Source organism: Mytilus trossulus, chromosome 7 (assembly GCF_036588685.1).
Source record: "Mytilus trossulus isolate FHL-02 chromosome 7, PNRI_Mtr1.1.1.hap1, whole genome shotgun sequence".
In the NCBI taxonomy this organism is placed as follows: Eukaryota; Metazoa; Mollusca; class Bivalvia; order Mytilida; family Mytilidae; genus Mytilus; species Mytilus trossulus.
The window spans coordinates 44,086,615-44,105,681 of record NC_086379.1 but is presented as its reverse complement, the minus strand read 5'-3'; the positions used below and the strand labels follow the sequence as shown (position 1 = coordinate 44,105,681).

The 19,067-nt window shown below is 33.1% G+C and overlaps 2 protein-coding genes across 6 annotated transcripts in view; both read left to right on the top strand.

The window, feature by feature from the left end:
- Positions 1–8,546, top strand: part of LOC134725134 (uncharacterized) — a 52,328-nt gene extending 43,782 nt beyond the window's left edge. For 4 of the 5 annotated variants that reach the window (XM_063588687.1, XM_063588692.1, XM_063588691.1 and 1 more), the window contains 2 exons: positions 1,032–1,079; positions 1,984–8,546. In XM_063588687.1, coding sequence (XP_063444757.1) covers positions 1,032–1,079; positions 1,984–7,190 — 5,255 coding nt within the window. In that variant the 3' untranslated portion in view covers positions 7,191–8,546. The remainder of the gene's footprint in view (positions 1–1,031; positions 1,080–1,983) is intronic. The other variant, XM_063588689.1, reaches the window with a different exon arrangement.
- A 3,876-nt stretch (positions 8,547–12,422) lies between these two features.
- LOC134725129 (kelch-like protein 24) lies at positions 12,423–17,723 on the top strand. The gene is made up of 2 exons (XM_063588683.1): positions 12,423–12,536; positions 15,373–17,723. The coding sequence occupies exon 2, from the start codon at positions 15,373–15,375 to the stop codon at positions 17,401–17,403; it is 2,031 nt and encodes a 676-aa protein (XP_063444753.1). The 5' UTR covers positions 12,423–12,536; the 3' UTR covers positions 17,404–17,723.
- The last annotated feature ends 1,344 nt before the right edge of the window (positions 17,724–19,067 follow it).

Sequence of the window (19,067 nt, the reverse complement as noted above, 5' to 3'; positions counted from 1 at the left end):
TTTTTGTGTTTTGGTCTGATTTTCTTATACTGTATGCAATAGGTCTTCTATATTTTGTGTATGGAATGGTTGTAAGGTGTACAGGTCTACCTAGCAGGTGTCATATGACCTTGACCTCATTTTCATGGTTCAGTGGTCAAAGTTAAGTTTTTGAGTTTTGGCCTTTTTTTTTAATACTTTATGCAATAGATCAACTATATTTGGTGTAAGGAAATATTTCATGATCTACATGATAGTCGCGCAGGTTTTATTTGACCTTGACCTCATTTTTTATGGTTCATTGCTCAGTGTTAAGCTTTTTTGTTTTGGTCTGTTTTAACTTTGTATTTATTTGGCTTTTTAACTATTTTGATATGAGCGTCACTGATGAGTCTTATGTAGACGAAACGCGCGTCTGGCGTATAAAATTGTAATCCTGGTACTTTTGATAACTATTTCTTAAACTATAAGCAATAAGTTAATTTTATTTGTTGTATGGAAGAATTGTTAGCTGTACATGCCTACCTGGCATGGTTCATCTGACCTTGACCTCATTTTCATGGTTCAAAGGTCAATGTTAAGTTTTATTGGTTTATGCTAAGTTATGTGACAGTTGTAATAAAGTTTTATTATTAGAACTATCAACATAACATCAATGATTAGTAAAGAAGGCGAGACATTTCAGTGTGTGCACTCTTGTTAGTTGAGGTTTATTGTGAAATCATTGAACAATTCTATAGTGTGTATCAACGCTATTTTATAACAAACTCCCTACTATAAAGTATTGTACAAGTTATATGAAAAGTTTAGTCAAATTGATCATGATTAAAAAGTGCTTAACTTGTACACAACATATAAAGTGATGCTCATTAAATATAAAAAAGGACATATGGTATGATTGCCAATCGGCTAATAAATAGAAGGACCTCAGTTTCTGATGAATAAGAAACACTGTGAAATGAAATATTATCAGAGCTATGCAAGAAATTATTTCCTGTTGTTTTTATATGGTAGGACAAAATAAATTATTTCATGTTGTTTTTATATTGTAGGACAAAAGAAATTCGATAAATTTAGTGATGTTCAATTCATCATAAGAAGTAAGTTCCTTATAAATACAACAACAAAAATTAACTTTAAGGATGTACTTAGGTCAGGTTTAGGAATTTGTGTCAGATGTTCTGATGCCCCCGCCTGGGATTAAGTTTTTCCCTTTTCCATCTGTATGTATGTCCCAAAATTGGTTTCCATTCTCTAACTTTAGTTTGCCTCAACCAAATGTTATGAAAATTATACACAATGCCTATTACCACAAAACACACATCGAGTTGGAATTGTGGTAGCTTCAGTATAACAGTTTAAGAGTAATGCTTCTGTATAAATTGAAAAATTGCTAAAAATTTAGCTTCCGTTCTCTCACTCAAGTTTGCCTCAACCAAATGTTATGAAACTTATACACAATTGCCTATTACAACAAAACACAGATTAAATTTGAATTTTACTTGGGTCACTGTAACCATTATTGAGTTATGACCCTTTATGAATAAAAAAAAAATGGAAAATGTTAAATTTCTGTTCTCTTACAAGTTGCCTCAACCAAATGTTATGAAACTTGTATGCAATGCTTATAACCTTATAAACTTGAGTTTGCCTCAACTAAACATAATGAAACTTATACACATTACTTATAACCACAAAACTCAGATCAAGTGCATTATGGGTAGCATGACTTATTGTCCTGAGTAATGTCCCTTTATGATGTTGTATGCAAGAGGGGATTTTTTTTGTCTTCTGGTCAACCTTTCTCAACAAGTGGGAATCTGACAATGAGGTATTAATTTGGCGTGGCCTAATGTATCTTTCAATAAATTATGATTTACATTAAAAACAATTTGAGAAAATATAAAAAAAATTATCTTAATGTTTAAATATATACAAATAACATTAAATAAATAAAAATGACAAAATTTAAGTATCTAATTTGTTTCATTTATTTTTCATTAGGTCCTACCATTGCTGATTCCATTCCTGTTTTGGCCTCAGGGATGCTTGCTTGTAGGATATGTCCAAAACAATTTTGGCATCTTGATAGTCTGCTACAACATCATGATATGCAACTTCCGGAAAAGAGGACAGACTGTGGCCATGTTATGTTTCATATTATTTGTGATGTGTGCCTAATTAGGAGGGATAATTGGATAAGAGCAACCGACAGTATCATATGTTTTTGTGAAACTTGTGATAAGACCTATACATCTCTCCTTCAATTTAATCATCATGTGATCTTACTACACGGAGAGAAAAAACAATGTACTTTTTGTAAAAAAGACTTTTTGCTTAAAAGAGAATTCAGAGACCATGTTTGCGAAAGATTGAAAAAATTAAATCATAGCTATAAGATGGAAAAGTTTGTAATTTGTTATAAGATGACTGTACCTTTAATACAAAGACAATCAAAGCGACAAAAGCTAAATGTTCAAAAAGTGAAAGGAAGTACAAATACTAACAATGGTATAATTTGTAATAATTATGAGGCAGAAGGTGACAACTGTACACGTAAAGCAGAAAATGACATCAATACAACAGATGGTGGCAATGGTACACATTATTTAGCAGAAGGTAGCAATGGTACACATTATCTTGCAGAAGGTGGCAATGGTGCACATTATTTAGCAGGAAAGAAAAAGACAGTAAGCACAAAAGACAGTGCATCCAAGATTGTGAAAACTCCAAGTGAATTATTCATAAGAAGTTGCACTTTAACAGATAGCAAAAGTGAAAAAGAAACATATATTGTCAGAAGAATTAACACTAAAACAGAGGCTGTCACTAGAAGTAACACTAAAGCAGAGATGGTCGCTAACAGTAACACTGAAGCAGAAATGGTCACTTATAGTAACACTGATCCAGAAATGGTCTCTAACAGTAACACTGATCCAGAAATGGTCGCTAATAGTAACACTGAAGCAGTGATAGTCAATAACAGTAACACTGAAGCAGAAATGGTCACTTATAGTAACACTGATCCAGAAATGGTCTCTAACAGTAACACTGATCCAGAAATGGTCGCTAATAGTAACACTGAAGCAGTGATAGTCAATAACAGTAACACTGAAGCAAAGATGGTCACTAATAGTAACACTGAAGCAGAGATGGTCACTAATAGTAACACTGAAGCAGAAATGGTCACTAATAGTAACACTGAAGCAGAGATGGTCACTAATAGTAACACTGAAGCAGAAATGGTCGCTAATAGTAACACTGAAGCAGAGATGGTGACTAATAGTAACACAGAAGCAAAGATGGTCACTAATAGTAACACTGAAGCAGAAATGGTCACTAATAGTAACACTGAAGCAGAGATGGTGACTAATAGTAACACAGAAGTAGAAATGGTCACTTTTAGTAACACTGAAGCAGATATGGTCGCTAATAGTAACACTGAAGCAGAAATGGTCGCTAATAGTAACACTGAAGCAGAAATGGTTGCTTATAGTAACACTGAAGCAGTGATGGGCGCTTATAGTAACACTGAAGCAGAAATGGTCGCTAATAGTAACACTGAAGCAGAAATGGTCACTAATAGTAACACTGAAGCAGAGATGGTCACTAATAGTAACACTGAAGCAGAAATAGTCACTAGAATTAAATCTGAAGTAGAGATAGTCACTAATAGTTACACTGAAGCAGAAATGGTCCCTTATAGTAACACTGAAGCAGATTTGGTCACTATAATTAAATCTGAAGTAGCGATGGTCACTAATAGTAACACTGAAGCAGTGATGGTCGCTAATAGTAACACTGAAGCAGAAATGATCGCTAATAGTAACGCTGAAGCAGAAATGGTCACTAATAGTAACAATGAAGCAGAGATGGTCACTTATAGTGTCACTGAAGCAGAAATGGTCACTACAATTAAATCTGAAGCAGAGATGGTCACTAATAGTAACACTGAAGCAGAGATGGTTGCTAACAGTAACACTGAAGCAGTGATGGTCACTAATAGTAACACTGAAGCAGAAATGGTCACTAAAATTAAATCTGAAGCAGAGATGGTCACTAAAATTAAATCTGAAGCAGAGATGGTCACTAATAGTAACACTGAAGCAGTGATGGTTGCTAATAGTAACACTGAAGCAGAAATTGTCACTAGAATTAAATCTGAAGCAGAGATGGTCACTAAAAGTAACACTGAAGCAGAGATGGTCGCTAATAGTAACACTGAAGCAGAGATGGTCGCCAATAGTAACACTGAAGTAGAAATAGTCACTAATAGTAACACTGAAGCAGAGATGGTCACTAATAGTAACACTGAAGCAAAGATGGTTGCTAATAGTAACACTAAAGCAGTGATTGTCGCTAATAGTAACACTGAAGCAGAAATGGTCGCTAATAGTAACACTGAAGCAGAGATGGTCGCTAATAGTAACACTGAAGCAGAGATGGTCGCTAATAGTAACACTGAAGCAGAGATGGTCGCTTATAGTAACACTGAAGCAGAGATGGTCGCTAATAGTAACACTGAAGCAGAGATGGTCGCTTATAGTAACACTGAAGCAGAAATGGTCACTAGAATTCATTCTGAAGCAGAGATGGTCGCTTATAGTAACACTGAAGCAGAAATGGTCACTAGAATTCATTCTGAAGCAGAGATGGTCGCTTATAGTAACACTGAAGCAGAAATGGTCACTAGAATTCATTCTGAAGCAGAGATGGTCGCTCATAGTAACACTGAAGCAGAAATGGTCACTAGAATTCATTCTGAAGCAGAAATGGTCGCTAATAATAACACTGAAACAGACATTGTCACATATAGTTACACTGAAGCAGAGATTGTTTTTGGAAGTAACACTGTTCCTGGAAATTTTAAAAATCATACCCAAATTAATGAGATTCAACTTCAAGATTCATTTATAGTTAAAGAGCAGATAAAAACAACACAGGTCAATTGTTTCTGCAGCCCATGCAAATTATTTTTTAGTTCTCTCAAGATGTTAAATGCACATGCTTGGAGTGTACACAGACAGATACAATGTGTGATTTGTGATACATATTTTACAAATCATTTAGGTATGTGTAATCATGAATGTGCTAGAGTGATTGTACAAATGAAAATAAATCCTTTGACTCAAATAGTTGTACATTTTGGGTCAGAAGATAAAATATTAGAAAGGAGAGTCAGAGGGCAATACAATCAATGGTATGTTTTTGTTAAAGATAATCCCAAGACATTAGAAGAGACTAAAACTAAAGATATACGTTTACCATGCTATTGCAGAACATGCAAAATAGGGTTAATTTCTCTTTCTCAATTAAATGATCACATCTATAATGTGCATACAACAAGAGCAGAGTGCATATATTGTAAGATGGATTTTGATTCAACTGAAGAAATGGGTGATCATTTTTGTGAAAAATTGAATACAAAGTTGAAGGAGGACATTTTGACTGAAATTACTGCATGTCCTTCTTTGGATCATTTTGACAAAAGAAAAAGAAGAGGAATTGAAGTGATGCCATGGCTAAGAATGTCAGCAAAGACACTACGGCAGCTTGCACAGGAGAAGTTAGATAAGATCATGTTTAAAAAAAAAACATATGTAAAAAAGACTGATGAACAAAAAAAAGAGATATTTGTAAAAAAGACTGATGAACAAAAAAAAGAGATATTAAACCAAATTTTGAACAAAGAAATGAAAAAAACATTTTATTGTTTTAATTCCAAAAGGAAACAATTTGTCAAAAAATCCTGTCCAGTTTGCTCTAGGATTTTTTTTGGGACATCTGATCAAAGTCTTTATGAGCATTTCTATAAAAAGCACCAAAAAGACACAAAGTACTGTCGTTTTTGCCAACAGGCATTTTTTGCTGACAATCATGAATGCAAGAAAGAAAAAGAAGAAAGTTATATGAATAGGAAAGGAAATAAAAACAAAATAAAAGAAGAACTAGTTGGAGAAGAAAGCATCAATTTACAAAAATGTCCGCAATGTTCATATATAAAAAACTTCTGTAAAGAAAACATTCATAATCAAACTTGTACTAGAAAAGTTTGTATTTCTTGTGAAAACTGCAGGGAATGCGAAGGTAAAAACTGTTTTTACTGTGGAAAAATTTTTCATTTTGAAAGTTTGACCTGGAAACATGTGGAAAAAAAGCATAGGTCAACAAAAAGCGGTATTTTTCACTGTTATTTATGTAACATCACAATCAACACTTTAGAACAGTTACAACTTCATGTAAAGACTGTTCACCCTCTCGTGGATGCCTTGAGCATTTACCGTAAAAAAACAAAATATAGACAATGTCGACGTAAAAAAAAGAGCATTGAACAAAAATTGGCAGATGCTAAAAAGCAAAGGAAGAAATATCAGGAAAAACACAAAGATAGGTACAAGTGTGAGATTTGTCAAGAAAAGTTCACTTACTATATTATGCTGAGGAAGCATATTGCAAATGAACATGAAAGGGAAACTTTTGACTGCAATATATGTAACATCCAGTTTAAGCATAAAAAAACATTAGAAAGACACCAAATGAAGGGACATTTGAACGTATGTGAAAAAGAGAAACCTAAACATACCTGTTTTGTTTGTGACAAGAAGTATTTGACCTCAAAAAGTTTGAGAAGACACAAGTTCAAGGAACATTTAATTGAGGACAAACATATTTCCAAGTTGAGGGAAAATATTGCTTGTGAGCAATGTGGTAAAATTGTGATGAGAAAGTGTATGAGGTTACATTTACTGGTTCATCAAGAAAAAGAGTTTATGTGTGAAGTTTGTGGAGAGAAGTTTCGTAGACCTGATGATTTGAAAAGGCATAGGCAAAAACATATAAGGAAAAAATATGTGCTCAAGTCCGAAACATCAGGGTATAAATGCTTAATATGTGGGTTGATTTTATCTACCAATGGTGCAATAAAAAGACATTTTAGTTTGAAACATTCAAGTGAAAAGATTGCTATACCATGCAAAATCTGTGGCAGATTATATGCAAGTAAACCTGTGTTAGATATACACATGAAACTGAAACATTCTGACAAATCTTTCCAATGTGAAATATGTAGTAAGACATTCTATTACAATTACCTGCTTAAAAATCATGTAAAGATCGTTCATGAAAATTATAAGCCTTTTCAGTGTGACATTTGTAATTTCAGGTGTTATATGAAATCTGCACTTGTATCACATATGAAATACAATCATTAATTCAGCTTTATACTATAGCTGGGTGTTGTTTATGTGCATTTGTGATCCAGGAAGTTGTTCAGGGGATGGAAAAAAAACTTTTGTTTAATGAAGAAAAAAAATATGTGAATGTTTCATGGTGTTCCAGGGTTGGAATATCCCCACTTTTAGATTACTGCATTGGTGTACCAAACTATATTTATTTTAATGTTTGTGAAATTGAACCATTATTATGATAACATTAGTCATAGAAAAGTGCAATTGATGTTACTTTTTGCAAGAAAACATTTTTCTTTTTAGAAAACATTTTTATTTTTTTTATTTTATTAAAATAAATTAAAGATCTATCTTTTCCTATTTTATTTCAAAATTTAAATTCTGTCTCAAAGATGTCTTTGTATGCACAAAAATGTGTTTTTTCATGAACAATCAAAGCAAATTTTGGAAATTTTGAACAAATCAACTACCTTGAAAAATAGCACAGTGACCCATAATTTAATTTTTTTTTTTAAAAAGCAACATCAAATCTTCATTTTGGCAAAGAATAAAAAAAAATTGTAATTTTTTTTTTCGGATACCCCTGCTTTACTTTAACTTTTAGAAATATCTTCTTCTCTGAATTAACTAGGCCAAATTTAAGCAGGAAAACATATACTGACATATTGTTCCCAGATTTAACTAATTTACGTAATCATTAGGGTATCTTGTTCAAAGGATGCGTCTAATGACCCATCTTTCCTAGCCAAGGTTTATGGTTAAGTCTTCTCTACTTAACCACAATAGATAGATAAAATCTGATGTGGGCAAATATGTATAGATTATTGAGCTCCACCCTTTTGTCCATTTTTAAGTCAAAACTATTACATGACTTCTTATTGGAGTTACTGCCCTTAATTGACAATTTTACACCTTTTCTCATTTTTTGGCTTATTTTTTAGACAACTATTATAGATAATGATATATTCATAATTATAAGAATGATCCACACGACAAAATCCACAAAAAAGTCATTAGTCTGAAGTTATAAGTCACCATCTTATAGAGTTATTGCCCTTTTCAGACGATTTTTACTAAAAATAAATTAGATTAATAGAAATTTAAAAGTAAAAATAACAAGACAAAAGTGTGTTGACTCATGATAGGAGCGATTACCCTTGAATGATGACTTTTTTTACCCTCTTCTATTTTGGGCAAAAACTAAAGAGGATGAAGAGAAATTGTTAACTAAAATAATATCAGATCAACTGAAAGGTTTTTTTGTCATGAAATCTATTCCAGCCTACTGTTGAAGATACACATAAGATCTATGTGAGCAACACTGGCTTTTTAGTGTCTCTAATTAAGTTTATCTATAGCAGAATTTATAAGAAGGATATATTTTTTTTCAATGAACCGTTCATATATCTGTATTTACATTAGGTGTTGAAATCATCATGAAAGATTTTATAGTTTGAGACACAGGCACTTGTCTCAAAAAAAAAAATCCTATATACCTTAATATAATATTAAGGTATAAAGGAATTTTTTTCTGAGACAAGTGCCTGTTGTTTGAGATTAGGGAACTACCATTTTATTTTAGGGAGGGGTAAAAATAAAAGGCAGAATGACAATTTATGTTTAGGAGCTAATAGAGTGAAAAATAAAAATGCAACACAGAAATTACAACTTAAAAAAAATGCAGGGCAAAATTTTCCCTCCTAGCTCCCTTACTGACAATATGATGACATATAGTTTTATATTTAATTCTTGGTTTTCATTTGATTGTAGACCTTTTTTACCTTGATGTCTAAAAAGACAAATGATTTTACATATAAGTTTTTGTATCATATGTTACCATTTTTTCTCTGTTGTGTTTCAATGTTATTTTGGTTTTCATTTGATTGTAGACATTTTTTACTTTGATGTCTAAAAAGATAAATAATTTTACATATAAGTTTTTTGTATCATATGCTACCATTTTTTCTCTGTTGTTTTTCAATGTCATTTTATCATATCAAAGTTGATTTTACACAGTAAAATATGAATATGTGACCTTGAATGAGTTGTCAAGGGAATTCCTTCCTTCCTGTCAAACTGTGTATACTTGTTTTAATTTAACATTGTATAAGTTGACTGCTATTTTGTATTTTATGTATGTAAGAATGTATTTGAAAAAAAACCCAGAGATTGATGAACTTAATGTTGTGTTAAAACATAAAGAATAGAGGATAAATTAATAGGCATAAATATAAAAAATACAGAAACATTTCCTATATATTTGGAGTATGCAAAAATGAAGGACCCCTATCATAACTATAGTATTATCATAAAAAAAATCAAACTTTTCAAACTGAAAGTTGACACCATGAAGACAAACAATAAATGCAAAGTTTAAAATGAAAGTTAGAACAACAGATCGTAGATATAGGAAGATGTGGCATGAGTGCCAATGAGACAACTCTCCATCCAAGTAACAATTTATAAAAATAAACCTTTATAGGTCAAGGTACGGCCTTCAACATGGAGCATTGGCTCACATCGAAAAGCAAGCTATAAAGGGCCCCCAAAAATTACTAGTGTTAAACTATTCAAACGGGAAAACCAACTGTCTAATCTATATAAAAATATTTGATTGATTGATTGGTTGGCTGCATAACGTCCAGTTGCAAATATTTCATGCATGTTTAGGGCGAAGATCATACAGAAAAGCAGGGAAAGTTGGGAAGTTCTCGAGTAAAATGTATAATGAAACTGAGGCTAAGATTCAAAGTTTTTTTGCACAGTTTTAAATTTCTTGAAGAAAACAAAAGTATGTTTCTGCAGAATTAGTAGGAAAAATTGGTATTACTGTTATAGTTGACTAAAACTTGTCTCCTGTTTATCTTAAAAAGTAATTCCAGTAAAGGACAGAATTGAACAAACACATTATCTTACTAAAAAACAAAAAGTCCGAGGAAAAAAATTATAATATGTCATATTAAGCACGAAAAAAGTAACCCATGAGATGAAAAAGTTGAGGTCCTCATGAATTTTTGCAAGGGAAAATTCTTGATAGCATTGAAACGATTTAGCTGTTACAAACATAATAAACATGGATTTTTATAACATAAAAACATCAATTGTTTGACTTTTAGGGTCAATGTCATTTTCCATGGTACCAACACCCAAAAAGCGAAATAAAATATAGCTAGTACAAAATAGTATGAAAAGCAGCACCGGAATAAATACTACTAAAACGTAAACTCCCTGTCAATGTTGGACATAGTTCGCCGAATGGGAGACATACTTAAAGCACCATTGAGTTTTGTGTCCGTCACCTAAAACAATTTGGGTTTCTACTTAAATAAATGTTTCAATGTGCAAAGAAAATTAATGCCCAATTGTCTGCACAAAGATCTGATTTTCGTGCTCCAATCTCATTTGATGGGTGGGCTTTCGGTAGGATATCATTATTTTGGAGCCAACCAATTTGAAATGATATGGTCTGTGCGATAAAAACGGAGGCATGACACTTGAGGGACAATCAAACGTCTAGGAAAACGGACTTTAAAATACTACAAAGTAAACTATCCACAGTACATCACAAACACCACCGAAATCCGAGTGTGAGAATGGTAATCATACCCTGCTGCACATATGGCACCCTTTCATATGGAAAGTACATATTCGGTCTAAAGATATGCACTGTAAATTAAAAGGCCCACATATTTAAACTTGAATAATCTAGCTCTTAACTCTTAAAAAGTAAAATCACAAAAATACTGAACTCAGAGGAAAATCAATTTGGAAAGTCCATAATCGCATGGCAAAACCAAAAAACAAAACGCATCAAAAACGAATGGACAAGAACTGTCATATTCCTGACTTGGTACAGGCATTTTCAAATGTAGAAAATGGTGGATTAAACCTGGTTCTATAGCGCTAACCGTCTCACTTTAATAACAGTCTCATCAAATTCCGTTACATTTACATGATGCGTTAAATAAACAGTCACAATCAATAAAATAGTCAAAATATGGGAACATCAGTCATCATCGTATTACAATTAAACAGGACACAACAACATCTACTATCTACGAATTCTGTTAATTTAACGTTAGTCTTGCCTTTGTTAGACTTGTATGATTTTTGTCTTTCCTTGAAGGAGCCAAAAAGCGAGACATAGGTATGCTGTTTCCGGCGTCGGCTGCGGCGTCAACATTGTATTAGTATGTTATTAGGTCTAGTTTATGGGGAACTACAGGTGGTAGGTCAATGATGTTTGGTATTTCTAAGTTCTACAGGCTTATTATTCTTTGCTCTGTATGAAAAAAATGTTACAAACAAAATAAACCATAAGGTGATTTTTTTTACTTTTACAAAATTACCAAAACAAATGCATGTAAGGATCAGCGAAAACATGACAATAATAAAGAGCTGCGCCGTAAGCGCATGATACGCTCGTCGTATATATCAAAGAATAAATTCCAATTAGTAAATAAATCCTCAATGTCATAGCAGAAATTTAAAAATAAATTAAAGGGAGGCTATTTTGAAAAATATTGCAAATGCCGATATTAAACTCGACAAGCCTCTAAATAAACACTTTTTGTAGGGTCGAATACAACTCGATATTGGTATGACTGTGTAACAACAAGATGATTCATTCTGATCTTGACATTTGAAAATGGTTGATGGAGGCATTTTAAGATTGGGTTGGGTCTGAAACAGTGGTCTCTTTACAGATCTTTACAGTGCACACTTTGGAAAATGGTTGACTATTATGATGACCCCTATATCAATGCCGCTTAGGAGAGATACAGGAAATTCGAACTATCTTTGACAGATGTTTGAACCCATGACCTCCCACAACTGATGCGAACAGGCATTGCTTAGGATCTGGATACAGGGTAAACAAAGTTAAGATGTTAGATGTAGCTAGGTGGAAAATGGTATTCGGGGAAATGAGCCCGCCCCATCTGCCGTATATCACCTGAATATGACCTCATTTCAGGATCCAGTGATTAGTCGGGTTAGTTTCTGAATCCGAGACTGCTTTGACACAGTTTATACATCTTCGCTATCCAAGGGATTTAGGCCCGTGAACTAAAAATAGATATAATGCATATTGTTTTTATGTTATGAATATGGTTTGTTTTTTGTACTGTTTAACACGCCAGGATTTCTTTTTTTGCAATACAGTTTTGCCTTATATTTCAATGGACCACAAAATATAAATAAAATTTAAGATGCTGATCGATTCCATAAAAACCGATTCATATTTCGCGCCACGAATTGAATTGCATTATTTCCCTTTCATCCTCACAACAGCGTAAACAAAAAGATCTTTTATGTTGTGAAGGTGTTAAAACTTGCTTCACAAAGACGAAAATCTTTTCTAATTTAAAGGTAAGTATTACTTTCTGGAGAAGTGGAAATGAAGTTTAATTTGCTTACGAAATATATTGTACATCATATACAATGTAATACTTAAAATACGGTTGCATAACATGAAATTAATACATAGGTAGGTTATTTCCCTTTAAACATTAACTCGACTAAAAAAATAATTGTAAACAACTGAATTTGCAAATATCAAGCGCTCTTGCTTATCATAATTTGCACCAGCATTGATATGCAGGAATTATTTGCTACTGATCGCTACTGAACTTAAAGCAAAAAGGCATAATTGTACTATATATATATATGTTCCGGACCATATGAGTATTTGGACCATACGCGTATGGTCATGACCATATGCGTATACTCATATGGTCCGACCATACGCGTATGGTCCGACCGTACGCGTATGGTCGGACCATATGAGTATATACTCGTTTGGTTATAAACGGGCCGGACCATATGAGTATTTGGACCATATAGGTATATTTTTTTTTAAATATGCGTGAGAAAACTGTATAAAATAACAATGATTGCTACATGCAATTGTATTATTTACAATTCAAATAACATTGAATATTGGTGGTAAAGCTAGTTTTCTCGCATTATTATGCGTAGGGTGACACTAACGTCAACATGGTATAGCTTTTATTGGTCCCGGGTCATTCCGGTATCCAATATCGCTCCAATATCTTAAAATGACTGAAGTACATCATATCACTAGACAACAGCTTTTTAAAATAATAAACTAGTGTCCTTGCCGGTGACGTCATTCATTTTTTTAAAAACAAAACACGTGTAAGTATATAACATTATGAATATTGCACTGCTAATGCTAGTTATATTAGGTTTCAAAAGTAAGCAATTTATTGGACTCTCCATCCTGTTGACTTTTACGTCAGGTTATAGTAAAACAGCTCATTAATATATTTTTGGAAGTTAACTTCCCAGGTCGACATTTTCCCATTCACTCGTAATAACATATCGGTAATGAAAAAAAATATGTTTTACTATAATTTTGACTAGTGATGAAATTTACTTTGTGAAACTGCTTATTTTATTTTGTTATTTTTGTTATTACTAATTTTTAATGAAAAAATTACCTTTGGTAGTGTCTTTTTAATGACGTAACAACTAAAACGGTTTTATAAAAGAGGTAAGAATTTATGTACATGTTAATTACCCCGACCATACGCGTATGGTCCAACCATACGCGTATGGTCCGACCATACGCGTATGGTCGGACCATATGAGTATATACCCATATGGTCATGACCATACGCGTATGGTCCAAATACTCATATGGTCCGGAACATATATATATTTATATGGTATTTATTGTCGAGTCTGCAACTGTTGCAGAAAGCTTGACATAGGGATAGTGATCCGGCGGCGGCGGTGTTAGCTCTCACTTCTTAAAAGCTTTATATTTTAGAAGGTGGAAGACCTGGATGCTTCATACTTTGTATATAGATGCCTCATGTTACGAACTTTCCGACAGTCACATGTCCAATGTCCTTGACCTCATTTTCATGGTTCAGTGACCACTTGAAAAAAAAGTTCAGATTTTTTGTAATGTTGAATTCTCTCTAATTATAAGTGATAGGATAACTATATTTGATATGTGCGTACCTTGCAAGGTCCTCATGTCTGTCAGACAATTTTCACTTGACCTCGACCTCATTTCATGGATCAGTGAACAAGGTTAAGTTTTGGTGGTCAAGTCCATATCGCAGATACCATAAGCAATAGGGCTAGTATATTCGGTGTATGGAAGGACTGTAAGGTGTACATGTCCAACTGGCAGGTGTCATCTGACCTTGTCCTCATTTTCATGGTTCAGTGGTTATAGTTAAGTTTTTGTGTTTTGGTGTGTTTTTCTCATACTAAATGCCAGGTCTACTATATATGTTGTATGGAATGATTGTAAGGGATACATGTCTAGCGGGCAGATGTCATGTGACCTTGACCTCATTTTCATTGTTTAGTGGTCAATGTTAAGTTTTTGAGTTTTTGGTCTTTTTATCTAATACTATATGCCATAGGTCAACTAAATTTGGTGTTTGGAAATATTTTATGATCTTTATGTCAGTCACGCATGTTTTATTTGACCATGACCTCATTTTCACGGTTCATTGCACAGTGTTAAGTTTTTATGTTTTGGTCTATTTTTCTTCAATTATAAGTAATATGTCAACTATATGTGTTGTATAGAAGCATTGTTAGCTGTACATGTCTGCCTGGCATGGTTCATCTGACCTTGACCTCATTTTCAAGGTTCATTAGTCTTTGTTTAGTTATCTTAATTTATGTTAAGTTTATGTGACAGTTGTAATAAAGCGTTATACGTATGACTATCAACATAATATCAATGATAAGTACAGAAGGCGAGACATTTCAGCGTGTGCACTCTTGTTATACTACTAACTAAAAAAACTACTAGTTTTTGAAATAAGTTTTTTTTTCCTACATTGAACTTTTGATGTCATTCCTTTAATATATGTCTTTAATTTATGAAAATCTGGCTTGGTCGATTATATCAAAATTCTTATTTTAGGTCTGGAACCATGCAAGTATCTTTTATCCAAAGCTACGTACAGAGGGTGTTTTGGGGGGCAAAAACACCAATTAGACAAAAAGCTCATTTCATCAAAAAAAAAGGAAGATAAGATGTTGGCTGTTCTGATTTTGCAGAAAATCTATAATCATTCTAAATTGTTAACGTGATAAATATATCTGGTATACCGGTATTTGAATTTGCCTTTTACATATCTTTTCAATTCATACCTCACCCGATTAAAATACTCGTCATCCTGTGATTTTACTTTCACGCTTTATTTTTCAGATGGTATCTGAAGCGCATGTTTTAAGTATTCTTCGGAACTTGGAAAAATACTGGACTTTAGAGCAATATCTTGATTTTACTATAAATGCCAAAGATGGAAGTATCCAGTGTCATCAAATCCTTTTTTCCAGTTTATGTAAACTTTCTCAAAAACCAGGAACAACAGCAACATCCTTCAAAAATTCTTTGAATAAAGAAACATGTCTCAATAATGTAGCGTATTTTCTATCAATGCTCTATAAACCTACAATAAAACCTCAGGATTTTAATGAAACTTTTATCTCAGCAGCAAAAATGTTTGGGTTGCCAATACCTCATCTTTCAAAAGGCTCAAGAAAACAAAGTTGTTTACACGAAGAATTTGTTAAACAGAGAAATTTGACCTTTGGTAACACTTTAGCAAATTCCAGAATAAACGAGAGTTTATCTGATATATTTCTGCTCGTGCAAAAACAAAGATTTTGCTGTCATAAGGTTATTTTAGCGACTTTCTCTGCATATTTTGACGCCATGTTTTCTTCGGAGCTTAGCGAGTTACATCAGGAGGAAGTCACAATTCATGATGTAGATAAAAAGACGTTCAGTAAGATTCTCGACTTTATGTATACTGGTGAAATTGCTGTTACAATACAGAATGTCCAGGATTTGATGTCTACCTCATCTTACTTACAGATTCCTTTACTTCAGGCTCAATGTGAGCGTTTTATGGTACGCCATATTGAAATTGACAATTGCATTGACGTGGTTCAACTCGGCGACACAGTCGGGTCTGATTATCTAGTTTGTAAAGGGATAAGCTTTGTGTGTCGCCATTTTAGTTCTGTATCAAAAAACAAAGAATTCCTAACACTAACGAAAAGTATGATAAATAGAATTTTGCAAAATGACCAGATAAATGCAGAGAATGAATATGCGATCTTAAAATTTGTACTTTTATGGATTAAACAGCAGAAAGATAAAGTCGAAATTACTGATCTTATGAAAAATGTTAGACTTTCATTAGTTTTAGAAAGTGCATTAGAAGAAACTTTGGAAAACCCTATAGTCAAGAAAGACAAAAACTGTATTCAGTATATCAATGATGTAATACAAAACAAGATAAGTAAAGAAGAACGTACCAGAACATTTGAAACAGAAGATGTCATGGTTGTTATGTGGTCCTCTAGTTATATACCAGGACTTCACTTAGCATGCTTTAGTTTTGTAAACAACTATTGGTACCAGTTGCCGGGGTTACCAACTCATTCGGCCGGAGGTTCGTATGGCGCATGTTCCAACGACAGTGACATTTATATATGCGGAGGTAGTGGAAATCCAACAGCTTTCCATCGATTCAATTTTACTTCAAATAAATGGCAGAAATTAGGTCCAATTGAGTTTAAATATGGACGCGCAGATCATGCCATGGTCATTAAGAATGATGATCTGTATATGCTGGGCGGAAGTCAGGATAGAATCGTGGTATGGCCATATGTAGACAAATACAATATAACGGATAAGTCATGGAATCGAATTGGTTCGCTCAGCATTGCTGTATCCAATCCTTCATGTGCAATATTTAATGAAAGCATTATAGTATTTGGAGGTAATAAGTCTTTTGGTGAATTTGTCTCTGCTATTCAGATGTACGATTTAACAACCAACTCGTGCACCTCGTTTTCAAAGTTACCAATAATGTGCAGTTTTAGTGGACTAGTAATGAATGAAGATGTAGCATATATTGTTGGTCCAAAAGGAGATGTGGTTTTATATGAACATGGTAAAGATCCGGTTGTTTTAGGTTCAGTGCACAAACAAACTATGTTTGGATTTGGTACAGCATTTTATAATGGTAAAGTGTTTGTAATAGGTGGAAGCTCGGATCGCATGGAGTCAACTGAAGCAAGGGCGTTTGATGTCGTGTCTAAAACTTCTTCTATGACTAATAGGAACATGAAAGTACCTGCTAAAAAGGAATCAAACCAGTATTTCATGATAAGCCACAACATTCGCAAATCTTTACTTATACCGGAAAATTTGTACAAAGATTGACATGACGGGCCGAAGAACAATGAAGGCAAATTACTTTCTTTTACATGTGGAGCAGGACTTATTAGCACCTGATATCATCCCGTTTGTTTTGTTTAATGTGTGTTGTTCATTCTTTGAGAGTTAAATTTTGTATTTCGTAAACTCTGTGTCCTTTGCACTGTTTTACCATGACGTTTGGCAGAGTGTTTTTGACTTGTACGCGTTTGGATGTTCATTTGGTATCCCCCTTCGTTACTTTAAACCGGAATAATACATATATAGATGCGAAGAATCGTTTTTTACGTAACTTAGCTCACAAATTGTGAAAGTACGAATTATAGTTTAAAAAAAAAAAAAAGTGTATGACTTCGTGCAACAGTCGAAATAAAGCGAAGAAATGCATCTGTTCTTTCAAACCGCCGAACCACAATTTAGAATTGTACTCCAGGGCAATGTACACGAACTAGTTTATAGGCAAATATAAAGATTGTTGAAAGGGATTTCCGAGCGTTTATTTATTTTGAATCTACTTCTTATCCTTTCACTAAAGTTTGCTGTAAAAGGTCCTTGGTTTTAATTCTTATCGCTGATGACTTGCAATATTGCATGTTCCCAAGAACATAGAATTCCATATGCACAGGATGATAGAAGCTTTTGATATTTCTGGCTCTATAGAAATTGAGAAAAGTTCTAATTGAACGCTGACTATAGCTAATACGAAACACTTTATATATGCTATAACAATAGAGTAAAAAAAAATCGTTATTTATATTGTACTCAATTATTTATGTTATACTGTTATTTCTATGCATTAATACAATTTAAACACATTGTGATGAATATATGAACTTTTCATCTGTATTTTTATAAGATTTCTCTGTGCTCAAATACAATTTAAACACATTGTTATAAATTTGACGTTTTCATTTGTATTTTTATAAGATTTTATTTTTTACAGGAGTAATAAAACGTATAATCAAATACACAATTTGGTATAAACAACACAAGACTGTGTATACATACATTAAGGTTACGTGAGGCTAAGGTTAAATCAATAATCATGGAAGACTGGTTTCTTCTCCAAAAAGTTGACACCAATGGCGTGTATAAGGTGGTATTCCCTTTATATTCCCGTAACTACAATAGGGTAATAATGATAACAGAGAAATACCACGTTTGGTCATCAGATCAAGACATCACTAGACAAACACAATGCAAAGACAATACTGAACACCCGTATTTCAAGGAAGACTACGTCACAGTAATCATAAAACTTATGTACATATACTTTTTTCTCAAGAGAATTTTATAATTTGTCTAAATATAGATATGTAATCTTTATTCTCAAACTATAAGATATAACGATATATACACGGAGATATAACACCAAAAGAAATTGTCAATCGAAGATGAAGAACTTCCATCATTGTATTGGAAATTAACCTTAACTACACAAGTGTCCCTACTAACAACGATATATATATTACTAGGTCTTCCAATTACTCCTCAAAACCTCTTTCTTATTTATTAACATCAATTTTATCAGTAATCAAGGTCGGGCTTTACAGTTATTGTGAAACTGCCTATTCTATAGGTGGCTTGAATCAAATGTGGATACTTAAAAAATCCGAATATCATTTAGAGTACATATGCAATCTAAAACTCTTTTATCTTGCAATATTATT